General features: G+C 38.1%; 1 protein-coding gene across 1 annotated transcript in view; it reads right to left on the bottom strand.

Annotated features, from left to right (window-relative positions):
* Positions 1–17,531, bottom strand: part of LOC110300626 (coiled-coil domain-containing protein 7A-like) — a 319,531-nt gene that overhangs the window by 264,850 nt on the left and 37,150 nt on the right. The window contains exons 6-8 of the mRNA XM_085843505.1: positions 2,306–2,326; positions 2,014–2,046; positions 1,265–1,416 (exon numbers count right to left, since the gene is read on the bottom strand). Of these exons, the coding sequence (XP_085699631.1) occupies positions 1,265–1,416; positions 2,014–2,046; positions 2,306–2,326 (206 nt within the window). The remainder of the gene's footprint in view (positions 1–1,264; positions 1,417–2,013; positions 2,047–2,305; positions 2,327–17,531) is intronic.

Raw genomic sequence — 17,531 nt, 5'->3', positions numbered from 1 at the left:
GATAAAAAAATTCATGTGATAGCAGATGCTGGTGAGGTTGTGGAGAAAGAAGAACACTCCTCTAATCGTTGGTGGGATTGCAAGCTGGTACAACCATTCTGGAAATCAGTCTGGCAGTTCCTCAGAAAATTCGACATAGTACTACCGAAAGATCCAGCAATTCCTCTCCTGGGCATATACCCAGAAGATATTCCAACTGGTGATAAGGACACATGCTCCATTATGTTCATAGCAGCCTTATTTATAATAGCCAGAAGCTGGAAAGAACCCAGATATCCCTCAACAGAAGAATGGATACAGAAAATGTGGTACATTTACACAATGGAGTACTACTCCACTACTAAAAACAATGAATTTATGAAAGTCTTAGGCAAAGGATGTAACTGGAGCATATCATCCTGAGTGAGGTAACCCAATCACAAAAGAACACACATGATATGCACTCACTGATAAGTGGATATTAGCCCAGAAACTTAGACTACCCAAGATACAATTTGCAAAACACATGAAAATCAAGAAGAAGGAAGACCAACATGTGGATACTTCATTCCTCCTTAGAATAGGGAACAAAATACCTATGGAAGGAGTTACAGAGACAAAGTTTGGAACTAAGACGAAAGGATGGACCATCCAGAGACTACCCCACCTGGGGATCCATCCCATAGTCAGCCATCAAACGCAGACACTGTTGCACATGCAAGCAAAATTTTGCTGAAAGAACCCTGATATAGCTGTCTCGTGTGAGGCTAGGCCAGTGCCTGGCAAATACAGAAGTGGATGCTCACAGTCAGCTATTGGATGGAACACAGGGCCCCCAATGGGGGCTAGAGAAAGTACCCAAGGAGCTGAAGGGGACTGCAACCCTATAGGTGGAACAACAATATGAATTAACCAGTACTCCCGGAGCTCGTGTCCCTAGCTGCATATGTAGCAGAAGATGGCCTACTTGGCCATCATTGGGAAAAGAGGCCCCTTGGTCCTGCAAACTTTATATGCCCCAGTACAGGGGAACACCAGGGCCAAGAAGTGGGAGTGGGTGGGTAGGGGAGCAGGGCTGGTGGGGAGGGTATAGGGGAATTTCGGGATAGCATTTGAAATGTAAATGAAGAAAATATCTAATAAAATAACCTTCATGTCAAAAAAAAAAAGTAACTAAACATTCAGATATCATTTAGAAGTTCTTCGTAAAGCAGTAACCTTGACTTATCTTACATGTGATGTTAATCACTGATTTTAATTCAATTAATTCATATAACTCACTTACTCTTGTTTAGTCTGCATGGCCTCCTTGCGCTTTTTTAGGCGACTTTTAATATCTTCGAATTTACGTGCCAGTTTTGCAATTTGTACAATGTTCAAACTGGCTGTTTTACCATCTGATTGAAGTTCTTCTAAATTACTTTGGTCCCTGCTGATCTAAAGTAACAAAATTGTCCAGTTACTAAAGACCCACTTTGATCTCATGTCTTAAAAGCATTTCATTATTTTCTTAATTCTGAAAATCCCTGAAGCTTCTTGGGAATATATATTCTCTCCCAAATTAGATTGAATGTCCTTGAAGACAAAGACCAGTTATTCTCAGTCTAGTTTTTAAAATATTTGAAAATCCAAAATGCAAAATATATCATTAAAGAACAGAATAAATTTTGAAAAAGTCAATACAATTTTATGTCTGCTTATATTATGGATAATGTTTAAATACAGGAGAAATTTTAAGATGATAAATTTTTAACCACTTTTATGTAAGTTAAAAAAGAAAGTATGTGAAATTTACATTATTCTTTAGGAAAAAATATGATCCTATAAATTTTTCTTTAATGGATTCATACAGAAAACTCATATGCAAATTACTGATAAGCATTTTGCTACAAACTGATTATTTTTCAACCTAAATCAAAATATTACTTTATAATCAATGGTTATTGAAACATTTGATTTATACATACTTCAAACTGATTTTAAATGGGTCAAATACTTACTAATGTAATTAACAGTTAAGGAGTTATATTTTACCTCCTCCATTTGGTTGACTTGTTCCTGAAACCACTTCATGAAAAAAAAAATTAAGGAGAAAGTTAATACATATATGTCTGTGCCCTGTAGCTACCAAGCACCATTCCTGACTCACATGCATCACACAGGGCTCAGAAGGGGGTAGTGTAACATACAACTGCAAGATAAACTTAAAAATATCTAGCAACAATCAGGGAATGCTGTAATTTCAAAATCTAGATCATATTTGCTTAATATGCATTCTTCCCTTTAATTATAGTTACTTTAAGCTGCAAGGAATTGAAACACATACCTTGTAAAGAGACTCCAAAGCCTGAAAAAAGTTTTAGAAAGTATATTTAAAGATAAAATAAGTATCATGCAACATTTACAATTATTAATGATAAATTTACTAAAATTACTATGATTTATATTGCTAGGGCAAATATAAATCTGTAGTTCCAAAGTTATAATAACTTTGTGGTTATGATGTTTAGTCTATTTTGAATACACAACTACATCTAGAATAAAAAAGAATAGCTTTGCACTCCATAGGACTATTTTGGAAAACTCCTAAATTATTAATAAATTATTAATATCTAATATATTGTTCATAAAATATTAAAAGTTCCCAGGAGAGAGCTAAGCCTGCTGTATGTTCTACAAGAGGTGATTAACTGATTCAAACACAAATAATAGAGGAGATGTACAATTTCAGAAGAAAACCACCTTGGGCTATCTCAGCCTCCAAATAGCCATTTATTGTTGACCTCTGTGTGACCCAATATTTTTGTGATTATTAGATCAAACAGTTTGCAATATACAGACAAGATCTATAAATTCCATCCACTGAAAGGCTAAGAATATATCAATTAGCATCTGAGGGCTACAGTAAAGATTTCCCCATCATGTCATAACCTGCCTACTTGATGTTCCCAGAAGAGTATTTGAAAATGCCTGATTTATAACTTTCTCTGTTCTGTTAGTATAAAATGTTCATGATTTATTCCACAGTTTATTTTTTGAGGTCATTGTAAATATTGTTTTCCTGTTTTTTTTCTAAGCATGTTTGTCAATTGTATACAATAAGGCTACTGATTTTTTGTGTCTAAATTTTGTGTCCATTGGTTTTACTGAATATATTTATGAGTAGAGGGTTTTGGTGGAATGTCTGGGGTCTTTAATATATAGAATTGCATTATCTACAAATAAGGGTATTTTTATTTCTTCCTTCCCTAGGCTACTAAATCAAATATTGAGTGGGGCCAACAATTAGCTGGTGATTTAAGTGACTGCTTTTCATGCTGAAGTCTGAGTTGAGCTGAATTGTGCTTAATGGAGCTGGAACTTAAAGCAACTATATGCTTCTTGAAGATAAAATTGCATGTTTGTCCTAATTACTATTACATTGTGTGGCAAAACATCATGAAGAAAGCAGCTTATCCAGGAAAGGGTTAGAGTTCATGATGATGGAACATCTCTAGGGATCACATCTTAATCTGAAAGCAACAAGAAAAGAAAACAAACTGAGAATGGCCTGGGTTTTTAAGTTTCAAACCACCCCTCTGACATACTTTCTCCAACAGGGCCATACCTCCCAAAGAGTTCCACCAACTGGGGACTAATTTTTCAAACATGGCCTCTATGGGAGCCACTCTCATTCAAACTACCACATTCTATTACATGGTCACTAAAGATATGTGTTCATACGATAATGAAATATTCATTTAGTAAAACTTCAAAAGTTTCTACACTTTTTCAGTCTCAACACTGTTTGAAAGTCCACCATTCAAAATCTGTTGTGAGACTCAGGTCAATCATTTAACTATAAAATTAAAATACAATTACATACTTTTAATGGAACAAAATATACATTACCAATCCAAAAGGAAGGAATCCAGTCACAGTGAGGAAACACTCGATCAAAGCAAGACAGAAACAAGGCAGGCACAGTCCAAATCCTGTAGCTGAGCTATGTCTGAGGTCAGTGGGCTTAGCTAGTTCCAGAATTACAGCCCTGCTTCCTCCAAGATATATGTCTCTCTCTTGTGATGTTCCAATCCACACTATAGCTCTCCTTGGCAGACAGCCCAGGGCTCTGACACCTTTAACATTTTGGGGTCTCCACCACAATCCAGGCTTCACTTCCATTCATACAGTAGACTCTTGAAGCCTCTTGCCCTTTCATGGCCTCTATACAAGGACTGCCCTTCCATACCATACAGCTTCAGCTTCAGCAGCTTTCCTTAACCATGGAGTAAGATTCTACACAACTTTACCCATGCATTGTTCATGACTCTAAAGCCAGAACAGCAGTGGGTGATGCTGTCAAGTTCAGATAGAGTCCAGTCCCTTGAATCACATTTGCTTATGTCTGCTGTTTTTTAGGAGAAAAGTCTTAAACTTTTTTCTTTCACTGCAGAAAAGAAGTTTAGCTAGGTAGGGTCTTGCCCAGAGAGCAACTCAGGCCTATCTTCATTCTCCTTATCACTTTCAGTAGAAACCTTGGTTCCTCCATTAATTTTCTGGCGAATTTTTTCTCTTAAAACTTTACATTTTGCTCCTTTTCATTGTACTCCTGTATACAATTTCAACAATTATCTTTGAATTTGATTTATGTGTTTTATGCATATTTAACTATATTTCAAGATATGGTTTAAGCACTTTAAGACTTTTCTTTCAAAATCTATATTGTTACTAATTGAAAGTTTTAGGACATAAAAGAATTAATAGCATTAAAAAGAAAATAGACACCCGTAGAATGAACATACTATAACTTTTGCTTTAGAATTATCAACTAATTAAAATGACAAAGGCCTTACAATTTCAGAGGGAGCAAAGGCGTGGCAGGAAGAAAGCTGGGAGCCTACATCTTGATCCAAAAGCAAGAGGCAGAAAAAGCACACTGGTAATGGTTTGATGCTACAAGCTTGAAAAGGACCATGACATTGTGGAGGTCCTGGATCCACTTGAACTTGAGCTTTGTACAAGAAGATAAGAACAGATTGATTTGCATTCTTCTACATACTGACTGCCAGTTGAACCAGCACCATTTGTTGAAAATACTGTCATTTTTTTCAGTGGATGGTTTTAGCTCCTTTATCAAATATCAAGTGACTATAGGTATGTGGGTTCATTTCTGGGTCTTCAATTCTATTCCATTGATCTACCTCTCTGTCACTGTACCAGTACCATGCAGTTTTTATCACTATTGCTCTGTAATACAGCTAGAGGTCAAGGATAGAGATTCTGCCAGAAGTACTTTTATTGTTGACAATAGTTTTCACTACCCTGGGCTTTTTGTTGTACCAGATGAATTTGCAAATAACTCTTTCTAACTCTGTGAAGAATTGAGTTGGAATTTTGAAGGGTATTGCACTGAATCTGTAGATAGCTTTCAGCAAGAAAGTCATTTTTACTATGTTAATCCTGTCAATCCATGAGAATGGGCGATCTTCTTCGATTTCTTTCTTCAGAGACTTGAAGTTCTTTTAATATAGATGAATGATCTTGCTTAGTTGGAGTCATACCAAGGTATTTTATATTATTTGTAACTATTGTGAAAGGTGTCATTTCCCTAATTTCTTTCTCAGCCTGTTTATATTTTGAGTAGAGGCAGGCTGATGATTTGTGTGAGGGAATTTTATTTATTTACATTTTTATTAGATATTTTCTTTATTTACATTTCAAATGTTAAAAACCCCTATTGCATCCCACTCACCCTGCTCACCAACCCACCCACTCCCTGGACCTAGCATTCCCATACACTGGGACATAGAACCTTCACAGGACAAAGTGCCTCTCCACCCATTCATGGCTGACTGCTACATATGTAGCTGGAACCATGAGTCCCTCTATGTGTACTCTTTGATTGGTGGCTTAGTCCCTGGAAGCTCTGGGGGTACTGGTTAGTTCATGTTGTTGTTCCTCCTATGGGGCTAGAAACCCCTTCAGCTCCTTGGTTTCTTTCTCTAGGGCCTTAATTGGGGACCCTGTGTTCAGTCCAATAGATGGCTGTGAGCATACACTCCTGTATTTTCAAGCACTAGCAGAACCTCTCAGGAGACAGCCATTTCATTCTCCTTTCAGCATTGTTGGCATCCACAATAGTGTCTGGGTTTGGTGATTACATGTGGGATGGATCCCCAGGTGGGGCAGTCTCTGGAAGGTCATTCCATCGGTTTCTGTTCCACACTTTCTCTCTGTAACTCCTTCAATGGGTATTTTGTTCCCCCTTCTAAGAAGGATCAAAGTATCCACACGTTGGTCTTCCTTCTTCTTGAGTTTCGTGTGGTTTGTAAATTATATCTTGGGTATTCCAAGCTTCTGGGCTAATATCCACTTATTAGTGGGTGCATAACATATGGGGGTTTGTTGTTGTTGTTTTGTTTTTTTAATTGGGCTACCTGACTCAGGAAGAGCCTCCAGTACCATCCATTTGTCTAGAATTTCATAAATTCATTGTTTTTAATAGCTGAGAAGTACTCCATTGTGTAAATGTACCACATTTTCTGTATCCTTTGTGTTGAGGGACATCTGGTTTCTTTCCAGCTTCTAGCTATTATAAATAAAGTTGCTGTGAACATTGTGGGGCATATGTTTTTGTGATATATTGAAGCATCTTCTGGGTGTATGCCCAGGAGTGGTATTGCTGGGTCCTCAGGTAGTATTATGTCCAATTTTCTGAAGAACCGCCAAACTGATTTCCAGAGTGGTTGTTCCAGCTTGCAATTCCACCAACAATGGAGGAGTTTTCCTCTTTCTCCACATCCCTGCCAGCATCTGCTGTTACCTGAGTTTTTGATCTTAGTCATTCTGACTGGTGTGAGGTGGAATCTCAGGGTTGTTTTGATTTGCATTTCCCTGATGATTACAGATGTTGAAGATTTCTTTAAGTGCTTCTCAACCATTTGTTATTCCTCAGTTTAGAATTCTTTGTTTAGCTCTGTACCTCATTTTTAATAGGGTTATTTGTTTCTCTGGAGTCTAGTTTCTTGAGTTCTTTGTATATATTGGATAGTAGCCCTCTATTGGATGTAGGATTGGTAAAGATCTTTTTTCAATCTGTTGGCTGCCATTTTGTCCTATTGACAGTGTCCTTTGCCTTACATAACCTTTCCATTTTTATAAGGTCCCATTTGTCAATTCTTGAATTTAGAGCACAAGCCATTGGTGTTCTGTTCAGGAACTTTACCCATGTGCCCATGTGCTTGAGGCTGTTCCCCTTTCTCCTCTATAAATTTCAGTGTATCTGGTTTTATGTGAAGGTCCTTGAGTCACATGGACTTGAGTTTTGTACAAGGAGATAAGAATAGATTGATTTACATTTTTCTACATGCTAACCGCCAGTTGAGCCAGCACTGTTTGTTGAAAATGCTGTCTTTTTCCAGTAGATGGTTTTAGTTCCTTTGTTAAGGATCAAGTACCATAGGCGTGTGGGTTCATATCTGGGTCTTCAATTCTATTCCATTGATCTACCTCTCTGTCACTGTACCAATACCATGCAGTTTTTTACACTATTGCTCTGAAATACAGCTTGAGGTCAGGGATGGTGATTTCCCCAGAAGTACTTTTATTGTTGACAATGGTTTTCACTATCCTGGGTATTTTTATTATACCAGATGAATTTGCAAATTTCTCTTTCTAACTGTGAAGAATTGAGTTGGAATTTTGATGGGGATTGCATTGAATCTGTAGATTGCTTTTGGCAAAGATGGCCATTTTTACTATATTAATCCTGACAATCCACAAGCATGGGAGATCTTTCCATATTCTGAGATCTTCTTCAAATTTTTTTCTTTAGAAAGTTGAAGTTCTAGTTAGGGAAGCAGAAACCGGCCTGAGTAGGGCCACAGGCCTCATCCGGCCGGATCAGCACCAGGGTAGCTACAGCGCAGGGTCGGCTGACACCCGCCAGCTACCCACGACCCCCACCACAGGATTTTGAGACTGCTGGTGAGTGGAACACAGCTTCTGCTCCAGTCCAATCACGCGGGACCTGAGACTGCTTTGGTTGGGGAGGGAGAAATCAGACCTACATAGGGCCACAAGCCTCTTCCGGTCAGAAAAGCACCGGGGTAGCTAGGGCGCAGGGTCGGCTGACACTCGCCAGCTACCCACAACACCCGCCACAGAATCTTAAGACTTCTGGAGAGTGGAACACAGCTTCTGCTCCAATCCAATTGCGCGCGGGACCTGAGACTGCATTAGTTAGGGAAGCAGAAAACCGGCCTGAGTAGGACCACAGGCCTCTTCCAGCTGGACCAGCACCGGGGTACTGCCAGCTACCCACGACCCCCGCCACAGGATTTTGAGACTGCTGGTGAGTGGAACACAGCTTCTGCTCCAATCTTTAAACAGTGACAACGACAACAACTAACCCCAGAGATTACCAGATGGCCAAAGGTAAACGTAATAATCTTACTAAGAGAAACCAAGACCACTCACCATCATCAGAACCCAGCACTCCCACTTCGCCCAGCCCAGGGCACCCCAACACACCGGAAAAGCTAGACACGGATCTAAAAGCATATCTCCTGATGATGGTAGAGGACTTCAAGAAGGACTTTAATAACACACTTAAAGACATACAAAGGAACACTGGTAAACAGGTAGAAGACAATAAAGAGGAAGCACAAAAATCCCTTAAAGAATTGCAGGAGAACACTGCTAAAGAGTTACAAATCTTTAAAGAAAAACAGGATAACCTAATCAAACAGGTAGAAGTCCTTAATGAAAAACAGGAAAACACATCCAAACAGATGATGGAAATGAACAAAACCATACTAGACCTAAAAAGGGAAGTAGACACAATAAAGAAAACCCCAAATGAGGCAACACTGGAGATAGAAACCCTAGGAAAGAAATCTGGAACCATAGATACCAGCATCAGCAACAGAATACAAGAGATGGAAGAGAGAATTTCAGGTGCAGAAGATTCCATAGAGAACGTCGGCACAACAATCAAGGAAAATGTAAAATGCAAAAAGATCCTAACTCAAAACATCCAAGAAATACAGGACACAATGAGGAGACCAAACCTACGGATAATAGGAGTGGATGAGAATGAAGATTTTCAACTCAAAGGACCAGCAAACATCTTCAACAAAATTATAGAAGAAAACTTCCCAAATCTAAAGAAAGAGATGCCCATGAACATACAAGAAGCCTACAGAACTCCAAATAGACTGAACCAGAAAAGAAATACCTCCCGACACATAATAATCAGAACAACAAATGCTCTAAATAAAGATAGAATACTAAAAGCAGTAAGAGAAAAAGGCCAAGTAACATATAAAGGCAAGCCTATCAGAATTACACCAGATTTTTCACCAGAGACTATGAAAGCCAGAAGAACCTGGAAAGATGTTATACAGACACTAAAAGAACACAAATTCCAGCCCAGGCTACAATACCCAGCCAAACTCTCAATTAACATAGATGGAGAAACCAAAGTATTCCACGACAAAACCAAATTCACACATTATCTCTCCACAAATCCAGCCCTTCAAAGGATAATAACAGAAAAAAAACAATACAAGGACAGGAACCACGCCCTAGAAACAACAAGAAGGTAATCCCTCAACAAACCTAAAAGAAGACAGCCACAAGAACAGAATGCCAACTTTAACAACAAAAATAACAGGAAACAACAATTACTTTTCCTTAATATCTCTTAATATCAATGGACTCAACTCCCCGATAAAAAGACATAGACTAACAAACTGGCTACACAAACAAGACCCAACATTTTGCTGAATACAGGAAACTCATCTCAGAGAAAAAGATAGACACTACCTCAGAAGGAAAGGCTGGAAAACAATTTTCCAAGCAAATGGTATGAAGAAACAAGCTGGAGTAGCCATTCTAATATCTGATAAGATTGACTTCCAACCCAAAGTCATTAAAAAAGACAGGGAGGGACACTTCATACTCATCAAAGGTAAAATCCTCCAAGAGGAACTATCAATCCTGAATATCTATGCTCCAAATACAAAGGCAGCCACATTCATTAAAGAAACTTTAGTAAATCTCAAAGCACACATTACACCTCATACAATAATAGTGGGAGACTTCAACACACCACTTTCACCAATGGACAGATCATGGAAACAGAAACTAAACAGGGACACAGAGAAACTAAGAGAAATTGTGAATCAAATGGATCTGGCAGATATTTACAGAACATTCTATCCTAAAACAAAAGGATATACCTTCTTCTCAGCACCTCATGGCACCTTCTCCAAAATTGACCACATAATTGGTCACAAAACAGGCCTCAATAGACACAAAAATATTGAAATTGTCCCATGCATCCTATCAGATCACCATGGACTAAGGCTGATCTTCAATAACAAAATAAATAATAGAAAGCCAACCTTCACGTGGAAACTGAACAACACTCTTCTCAATGATACCTTGGTCATGGAAGGAATAAAGAAAGAAATTAAGGACTTTTTAGAGTTCAATGAAAATGAAGCCACAACATCCCCAAACTTATGGGATGCAATGAAAGCATTTCTAAGAGGAAAACTCATAGCTCTGAGTGCCTCCAAAAGGAAACTAGAGAGAGCACACATTAGCAGCTTGACAACATACCTAAAAGCACTAGAACAAAAGGAAGCAAATTCACCCAAAAGGAGTAGACGGCAGGAAATAATCAAACTCAGGGGCGAAATCAACCAAGTGGAAACAAGAAAAACTATTCAAAGAATCAACCAATCAAGGAGCTGGTTCTTTGAGAAAATCAACAAGATAGATAAACCCTTAGCCAGACTCACTAGAGGACACAGGGAAAGCATCCTAATTAACAAAATCAGAAATGAAAAAGGAGACATAACAAAAGATCCTGAAGACATCCAAAACACTATCAGATCCTTCTACCAAAGGCTATACTCAACAAAACTGGAGAACCTGGATGAAATGGAGAAGTTCCTAGACAGATACCAGGTACCAAAGTTGAATCAAGATCAGGTTAATGATCTAAACAGCCCTATATCCCCCAAAGAAATAGAAGCAGTCATTAATAGTCTCCCAACTAAAAAAAGCCCAGGACCAGATGGGTTTAGTGCAGAGTTCTATCAGACCTTCAAAGAAGATCTAATCCCAGTTCTTCACAAACTATTCCACAAAATAGAAACAGAAAGTACTCTACCCAACTCATTCTATGAAGCCACAATTACTCTGATACCTAAACCACAAAAAGACCCAACAAAGATAGAAAACTTCAGACCAATATCCCTTATGAATATTGATGCAAAAATCCTCAATAAAGTTCTTGCTAACCGAATTCAAGAACACATCAAAACAATCATCCATCCTGACCAAGTAGGTTTCATCCCAGGGATGCTGGGATGGTGCAATATACGGGAATCCATCAACGTAATCCAGTATATAAACAAACTCAAAGACAAAAACCACATGGTCATCTCGTTAGATGCAGAAAAAGCATTTGACAAGATCCAACACCCATTCATGATAAAAGTCTTGGAAAGATCAGGAATTCAAGGCCCATACCTAAACATGATAAAAGCAATCTACAGCAAACCAGTAGCCAACATCAAAGTAAATGGTGAGAAGCTTGAAGCAATCCCTCTAAAATCAGGGACTAGACAAGGCTGTCCACTTTCTCCATACCTATTCAACATTGTACTTGAAGTCCTAGCCAGAGCAATTCGACAACAAAAGGAGATCAAAGGGATACAAATTGGAAAAGATGAAGTCAAAATATCACTCTTTGCAGATGATATGATAGTATATATAAGTGACCCTAAAAATTCCACCAGAGAACTCCTAAGCCTGATAAACAGCTTCGGTGAAGTAGCTGGATATAAAATTAACTCAAACAAATCAATGGCCTTTCTCTACACAAAGAATAAACAGTCTGAGAAAGAAATTAGGGAAACAACACCCTTCTCAATAGTCACAAATAATATTAAATATCTTGGCGTGACTCTAACTAAGGAAGTGAAAGATCTGTATAATAAAAACTTCAAGTCTCTGAAGAAAGAAATTATAGAAGATCTCAGAAGATGGAAAGATCTCCCATGCTCATGGATTGGCAGGATCAACATTGTAAAAATGGCTATCTTGCCAAAAGCAATCTACAGATTCAATGCAATCCCCATCAAAATTCCAAATCAATTCTTCAACGAATTAGAAAGCGCAATCTGCAAATTCATCTGGAATGACAAAAAACCTAGGATAGCAAAAACTCTTCTCAAGAATAAAAGAACCTCTGGTGGAATCACCATGCCGGACCTAAAGCTCTACTACAGAGCAATTGTGATAAAAACTGCATGGTACTGGTATAGTGACAGACAAATAGACCAATGGAATAGAATTGAAGACCCAGAAATGAACCCACACACCTACGGTCACTTGATCTTCGACAAGGGAGCTAAAAACATCCAGTGGAAGAAAGACAGCATTTTCAACAAATGGTGCTGGCACAACTGGTTGTTAACATGTAGAAGAATGCGAATCGATCCATTCCTATCTCCTTGTACTAAGGTCAAGTCTAAGTGGATCAAGGAACTTCACATAAAACCAGAGACACTGAAACTTATAGAGGAGAAAGTGGGGAAAAGCCTTGAAGATATGGGCACAGGGGAAAAATTCCTGAATAGAACAGTAATGGCTTGTGCTGTAAGATCGAGAATTGACAAGTGGGACCTCATGAAACTACAAAGCTTCTGCAAGGCTAAAGACACCATCAATAAGACAAAAAAACCACCAACAGATTGGGAAAGGATCTTCACCTATCCTAAATCAGATAAGGGACTAATATCCAATATATATAAAGAACTCAAGAAGGTGGACTCCAGAAAGTCAAATAACCCCATTAAAAAATGGGGCTCAGAACTGAACAAAGAATTCTCACCTGAGGAATACCGAATGGCAGAGAAGCACCTGAAAAAATGTTCAACATCCTTAATCATCAGGGAAATGCAAATCAAAACAACCCTGAGATTCCACCTCACACCAGTCAGAATGGCTAAGATCAAAAATTCAGGTGACAGCAGATGCTGGTGAGGATGTGGAGAAAGAGGAACACTCCTCCATTGTTGGTGGGATTGCAAGCTTGTACAACCACTCTGGAAATCAGTTTGGCGGTTCCTCAGAAAATTGGACATAGTACTACCGGAGGATCCAGCAATACCTCTCCTGGGCATATATCCAGAAGATGTCCCAACCGGTAAAAAGGACACATGCTCCACTATGTTCATAGCAGCCCTATTTATAATAGCCAGAAGGTGGAAAGAACCCAGATGCCCCTCAACAGAGGAATGGATACAGAAATTATGGTACATTTACACAATGGAGTACTACTCAGCTATTAAAAAATGAATTTATGAAATTCCTAGCCAAATGGATGGACCTGGAGGGCATCATCTTGAGTGAAGTAACACAATCACAAAAGAACTCACACAATATGTATTCACTGATAAGTGGATATTAGCCCAAAACTTAGGATACCCAAGGTATAAGATACAATTTGCTAAACGCATGAAACTCAAGAAGAATGAAGACCAAAGTGTGGACACTGTGCACCTTCTTAGAATTGGGAACAAAACACCCAGGGAAGGAGTTACAGAGACAAAGTTCGTAGCTGTGATGAAAGGATGGACCATTTAGAGACTGCCGTATCCAGGGATCCATCCCATAATCAGCTTCTAAACGCTGACACCATTGCATACACTAGCAAGATTTTGCTGAAAGGACCCAAATATAGCTGTCTCTTGTGAGACAATGCCGGGGCCTAGCAAACACAGGAGTGGATGTTCACAGTCAGCTATTGGATGTATCACAGGGCTCCCAATGGAGAAGCTAGAGAAAGTACCCAAGGAGCTAAAGGGATCTGCAACCCTATTGTTGGAACAACATGATGTACTAACCAGAACCCCAGAGCTCTTGTCTCTAGCTGCATATGTATCGAAAGATGACCTAGTCGGCCATCAATGGAAAGAGAGGCCCATTGGACTTGCAAACTTTTATGCCCCAATATAGGGGAATTCCAGGGCCAAAGGAATGGGAATGGGTGGGTAGGGAAGTGGGGGGCGCTATGGGGGACTTTTGGGATAGCATTGGAAATGTAATTGAGGAAAATATGTAATAAAAATATAAAAAAAAGAGAATAGAAAAAAATAATAAAGTTATTATGTGACAAAAAAAAAGAAAGTTGAAGTTCTTATCATACAGATCTTTCACTTGCTGAGTTAGAGTAACAGCAAGGTATGTAATATTATTTGTGACTATTGTGAAGGGTGTTGTTTCCTTAATTTCTTTCTCAGCCTGTTTATTCTTTGTGCATAGGAATGCCATTGATTTGTCTAAGGTAATTTTTTATCCAGCTAGTTTGCTGTCATTTATCATGTTTAGGATTTCTCTGTTGTAATTTTTAGGATCACTTATATATACTATCATATCATCTGCAAATAATGATATTTTGACTTCTTCCTTTCCAATTTATATCCCTGTGATCTTCTTTTGTTGTCTAATTGTTCTGGCTATGAATTCCAGCACTATATTGAATAGGTAGGGAGAGAGTGGACAGCCTTGTCTAGACCCTGATTTAAGTGGGATTGCTTCTTGTTTATCTCTATTTAGTTTGATGTTGGCTACTGGTTTGCTGTAGATTGCTTTTACTATGTTTAGGAATGGGCCTTAAATTCCTGATCTTTCCAAGCCTTTTATCATGAAGGGGTGTTGAATTTCGTCAAATTCTTTCTCAGCTTCTAATGAGATGATCGGGTGTTTTTTGTTGTTGTTGTTGTTTTTTAAGTTTGTTTATATAGTGAATTACGTTGATGGAATTCTGTATATTGAACCATCCCTGAATCCTATTTGATCATGATGGAAGATTGTTTTGATGTGCTCTTGGATTCGGCTTGCAAGAATTTTATGGAGTATTTTTGCATTGATATTCATAAGGGAACTTGTTGTGAAGTTCTCTTTCTATGTATTTCTTTCTTTGGGTCTTTGTGTGATTTAGGTGTAACTGTAATTGTGGCTTCACAGAATGAATCAGGTAGTATCCCTTCTGTTTCTATTTTGAAGAGTATTGGTCTTCTTTGAATGTCTGATAGAATTCTGCAATAAACCCATTTGATCCTGGGCTTTTTTTTTTTTTTGAGACTTTTAATGACTGCTTCTATTTCTTAAGGGGTAGTGGGACTATTTAGATGGTTTATCTGATTCTGATTTAACTTTGGTACCTGGTATCTATCTAGAAAGTTGTTCATTTCATCCAGATTTTCCAGTTTATTGAGTATTGGCTTTTGTAGTAGGATCTGATGAATTTTTAAATTTCCTCAGTTTCTATTGTTATGTCTCCCTTTTCATTCATGATCTTTAAAATTTTGGATACTGTCTCTGTACCCTCTGGTTCATCTAGCTAAGGGTTTATCTATCCTGTTGATTTTCTCAAAGAACCATTTCCTGGTTTTGTTGATTCTTTTTATAGTTCCTTTTGTTTCTACATGGTTGGTTTCATCCCTGAGTTTGATTATTTCCTGCAGTCTACTCCTCTTGACTTTATTTGCTTCTTTTTGTTGTAGAGTTTTCAGATGTACTGTCAAGCTGTTAGTGTATGTCTTTCCAGTTTCTTTTGGAGGCACTTAGAGTTATGAGTTTTCCTCTTAGCACTGCATTCATTGTGTCCCATAAGTTTTGGTATGATGTGTCTTCATTTTCATTAAATTGTAAAAAGTCTTTAATTTCTTTATTTCTTCCTTGATCAAGTTATCATTGAGTGTTGTTCAGCTTCCATGTGTATGTGGGGTTTCCATTCTATATGTTTCTATTGAAGACCAGCCTTAGTCCTTGGTAATCCAATAGGATGCATGGAATTATTTCAATCTTCTTGTATCTGTTCAGGCCTGTTTTGTGACCAATTATATGATCAATTTTGGAGAAGGTACCATGAGATGCTGAGTAGAAGTTATATTCTTTTGTTTTAGGATGGAATGTTCTATAGATATTTCTTAAATCCATTTGGTTTATAACTTCTGTTAGTTTCACTGTATCTCTGTTTAGTTTTTGTTTCCATGATCTGTCCATTGATGAGAGTGAGGTGTTGAAGTCTCCCACTATTATTGGGTGAGGTACAATATGTATTTTGAGCTTTTGTAAAGTTTATTTTATGAATGTGGGTGCCCTTGCATTTGGAGTGTAGATGTTCAGAATTGAGAGTTCATCTTGGTAGATTTTTCCTTTGATGAATAGAAAGTGTCCTTATCTTTTTTGATAACTTTTGGTTGAAAGTCAATTTTAATCGATATTAGAATGGGTACTCCATCTTGTTTCTTGAGTCCATTTGCTTGGAAATTTGCTTTCCAGTGTTTTACTCTGAGGTACTGTCTGTCTTTTTCACTGAGGTGTGTTTCCTATATGCAGAAAAATGCTGAATCCTGTTTACATATCCAGCCTGTTAGTCTAACTAGATACACTGAAACTAATAGAAAAAAAAGTTGGGAAGAGCTCGAACACATGGACACACTGTGAAAATTCCTGAACAGAAAATCAATGGTTTATGCACTAAGATCAACAATAGATAAATGGGACCTCATAAAACTGCAAAGCTTCTGCAAGACAAAGGACACTGTCAATATGACAAAATGGCAACCAACAGATTGGGAAAAGATCTTTACCAATCCTACATCCAATAGAGGGCTACTATCCAATATATACAAAGAACTCAACAAGTTAGAGTTGAGAGAATCAAATAACCCTATATAAAAAATGGGGACAGAGGTAAACAAAGAATTCTCAACTGAGGAATATCGAATGGCCAAGAAGCACTTAAAGAAATATTCATCATCCTTAGACATCAGGGAAATGCAAATCAAAACTACCGTGAGATTCCACCTCACACCAGAGAGAAGGGCTAAGATCAAAAACTTAGGTGGCAGCAGATGCTGGTGAACATGTGGAGGAAGAGGAACACTCTTCCATCGTTGGTGGAATTGCAAGCTGGTACAATCACTCTGGAAATCAGCTTGGCTGTTCCTTAGAAAACTGTACATAGTATTACCTGAGGACCCAGCAATACCACTCCTGGGCATACCCAAAAGATGCTCCAACATATCACAAAAACACATGTTCCACAATGTTCATAGGAGCCTCATTTATAATAGGCATAAGCAGGAAAAACCTGGATGCCTTCAATGGAGGAATGGATGCAGAAAATATGGTACATTTACACAATGGAGTACTACTCAGCTATTAAAAACAATGACTTCATGAAATTCTTAGGCAAATGGTTGGAACTAGAAAATATCATCCTGAATGAAGTACCTCAATCACAAAAAAACATACATGTTATGCACTCATTGAAAACTTGATATTAGCTCAAATGCTCCAAATACTCAAGATACAATTCACAGACTACATGAAGCTCAAGAAGAAGGAAAACCAACGTGTGGATGCTTCGGTCCTTCTTAAAAGAGGGAACAAAATACTCACGGGAGCAAATAAGGAGACAAAGTGTGAAGCAGAAACTGAAGGAAAGGGCATTCAGAGACTGCCCCATCTTGGGA

This window comes from Mus caroli, unplaced genomic scaffold, assembly GCF_978045245.1.
Source record: "Mus caroli unplaced genomic scaffold, Mus_caroli_1 scaffold_10, whole genome shotgun sequence".
NCBI classification, from domain to species: Eukaryota; Metazoa; Chordata; class Mammalia; order Rodentia; family Muridae; genus Mus; species Mus caroli.
This window is presented reverse-complemented; position numbering and strand designations above follow the sequence as displayed.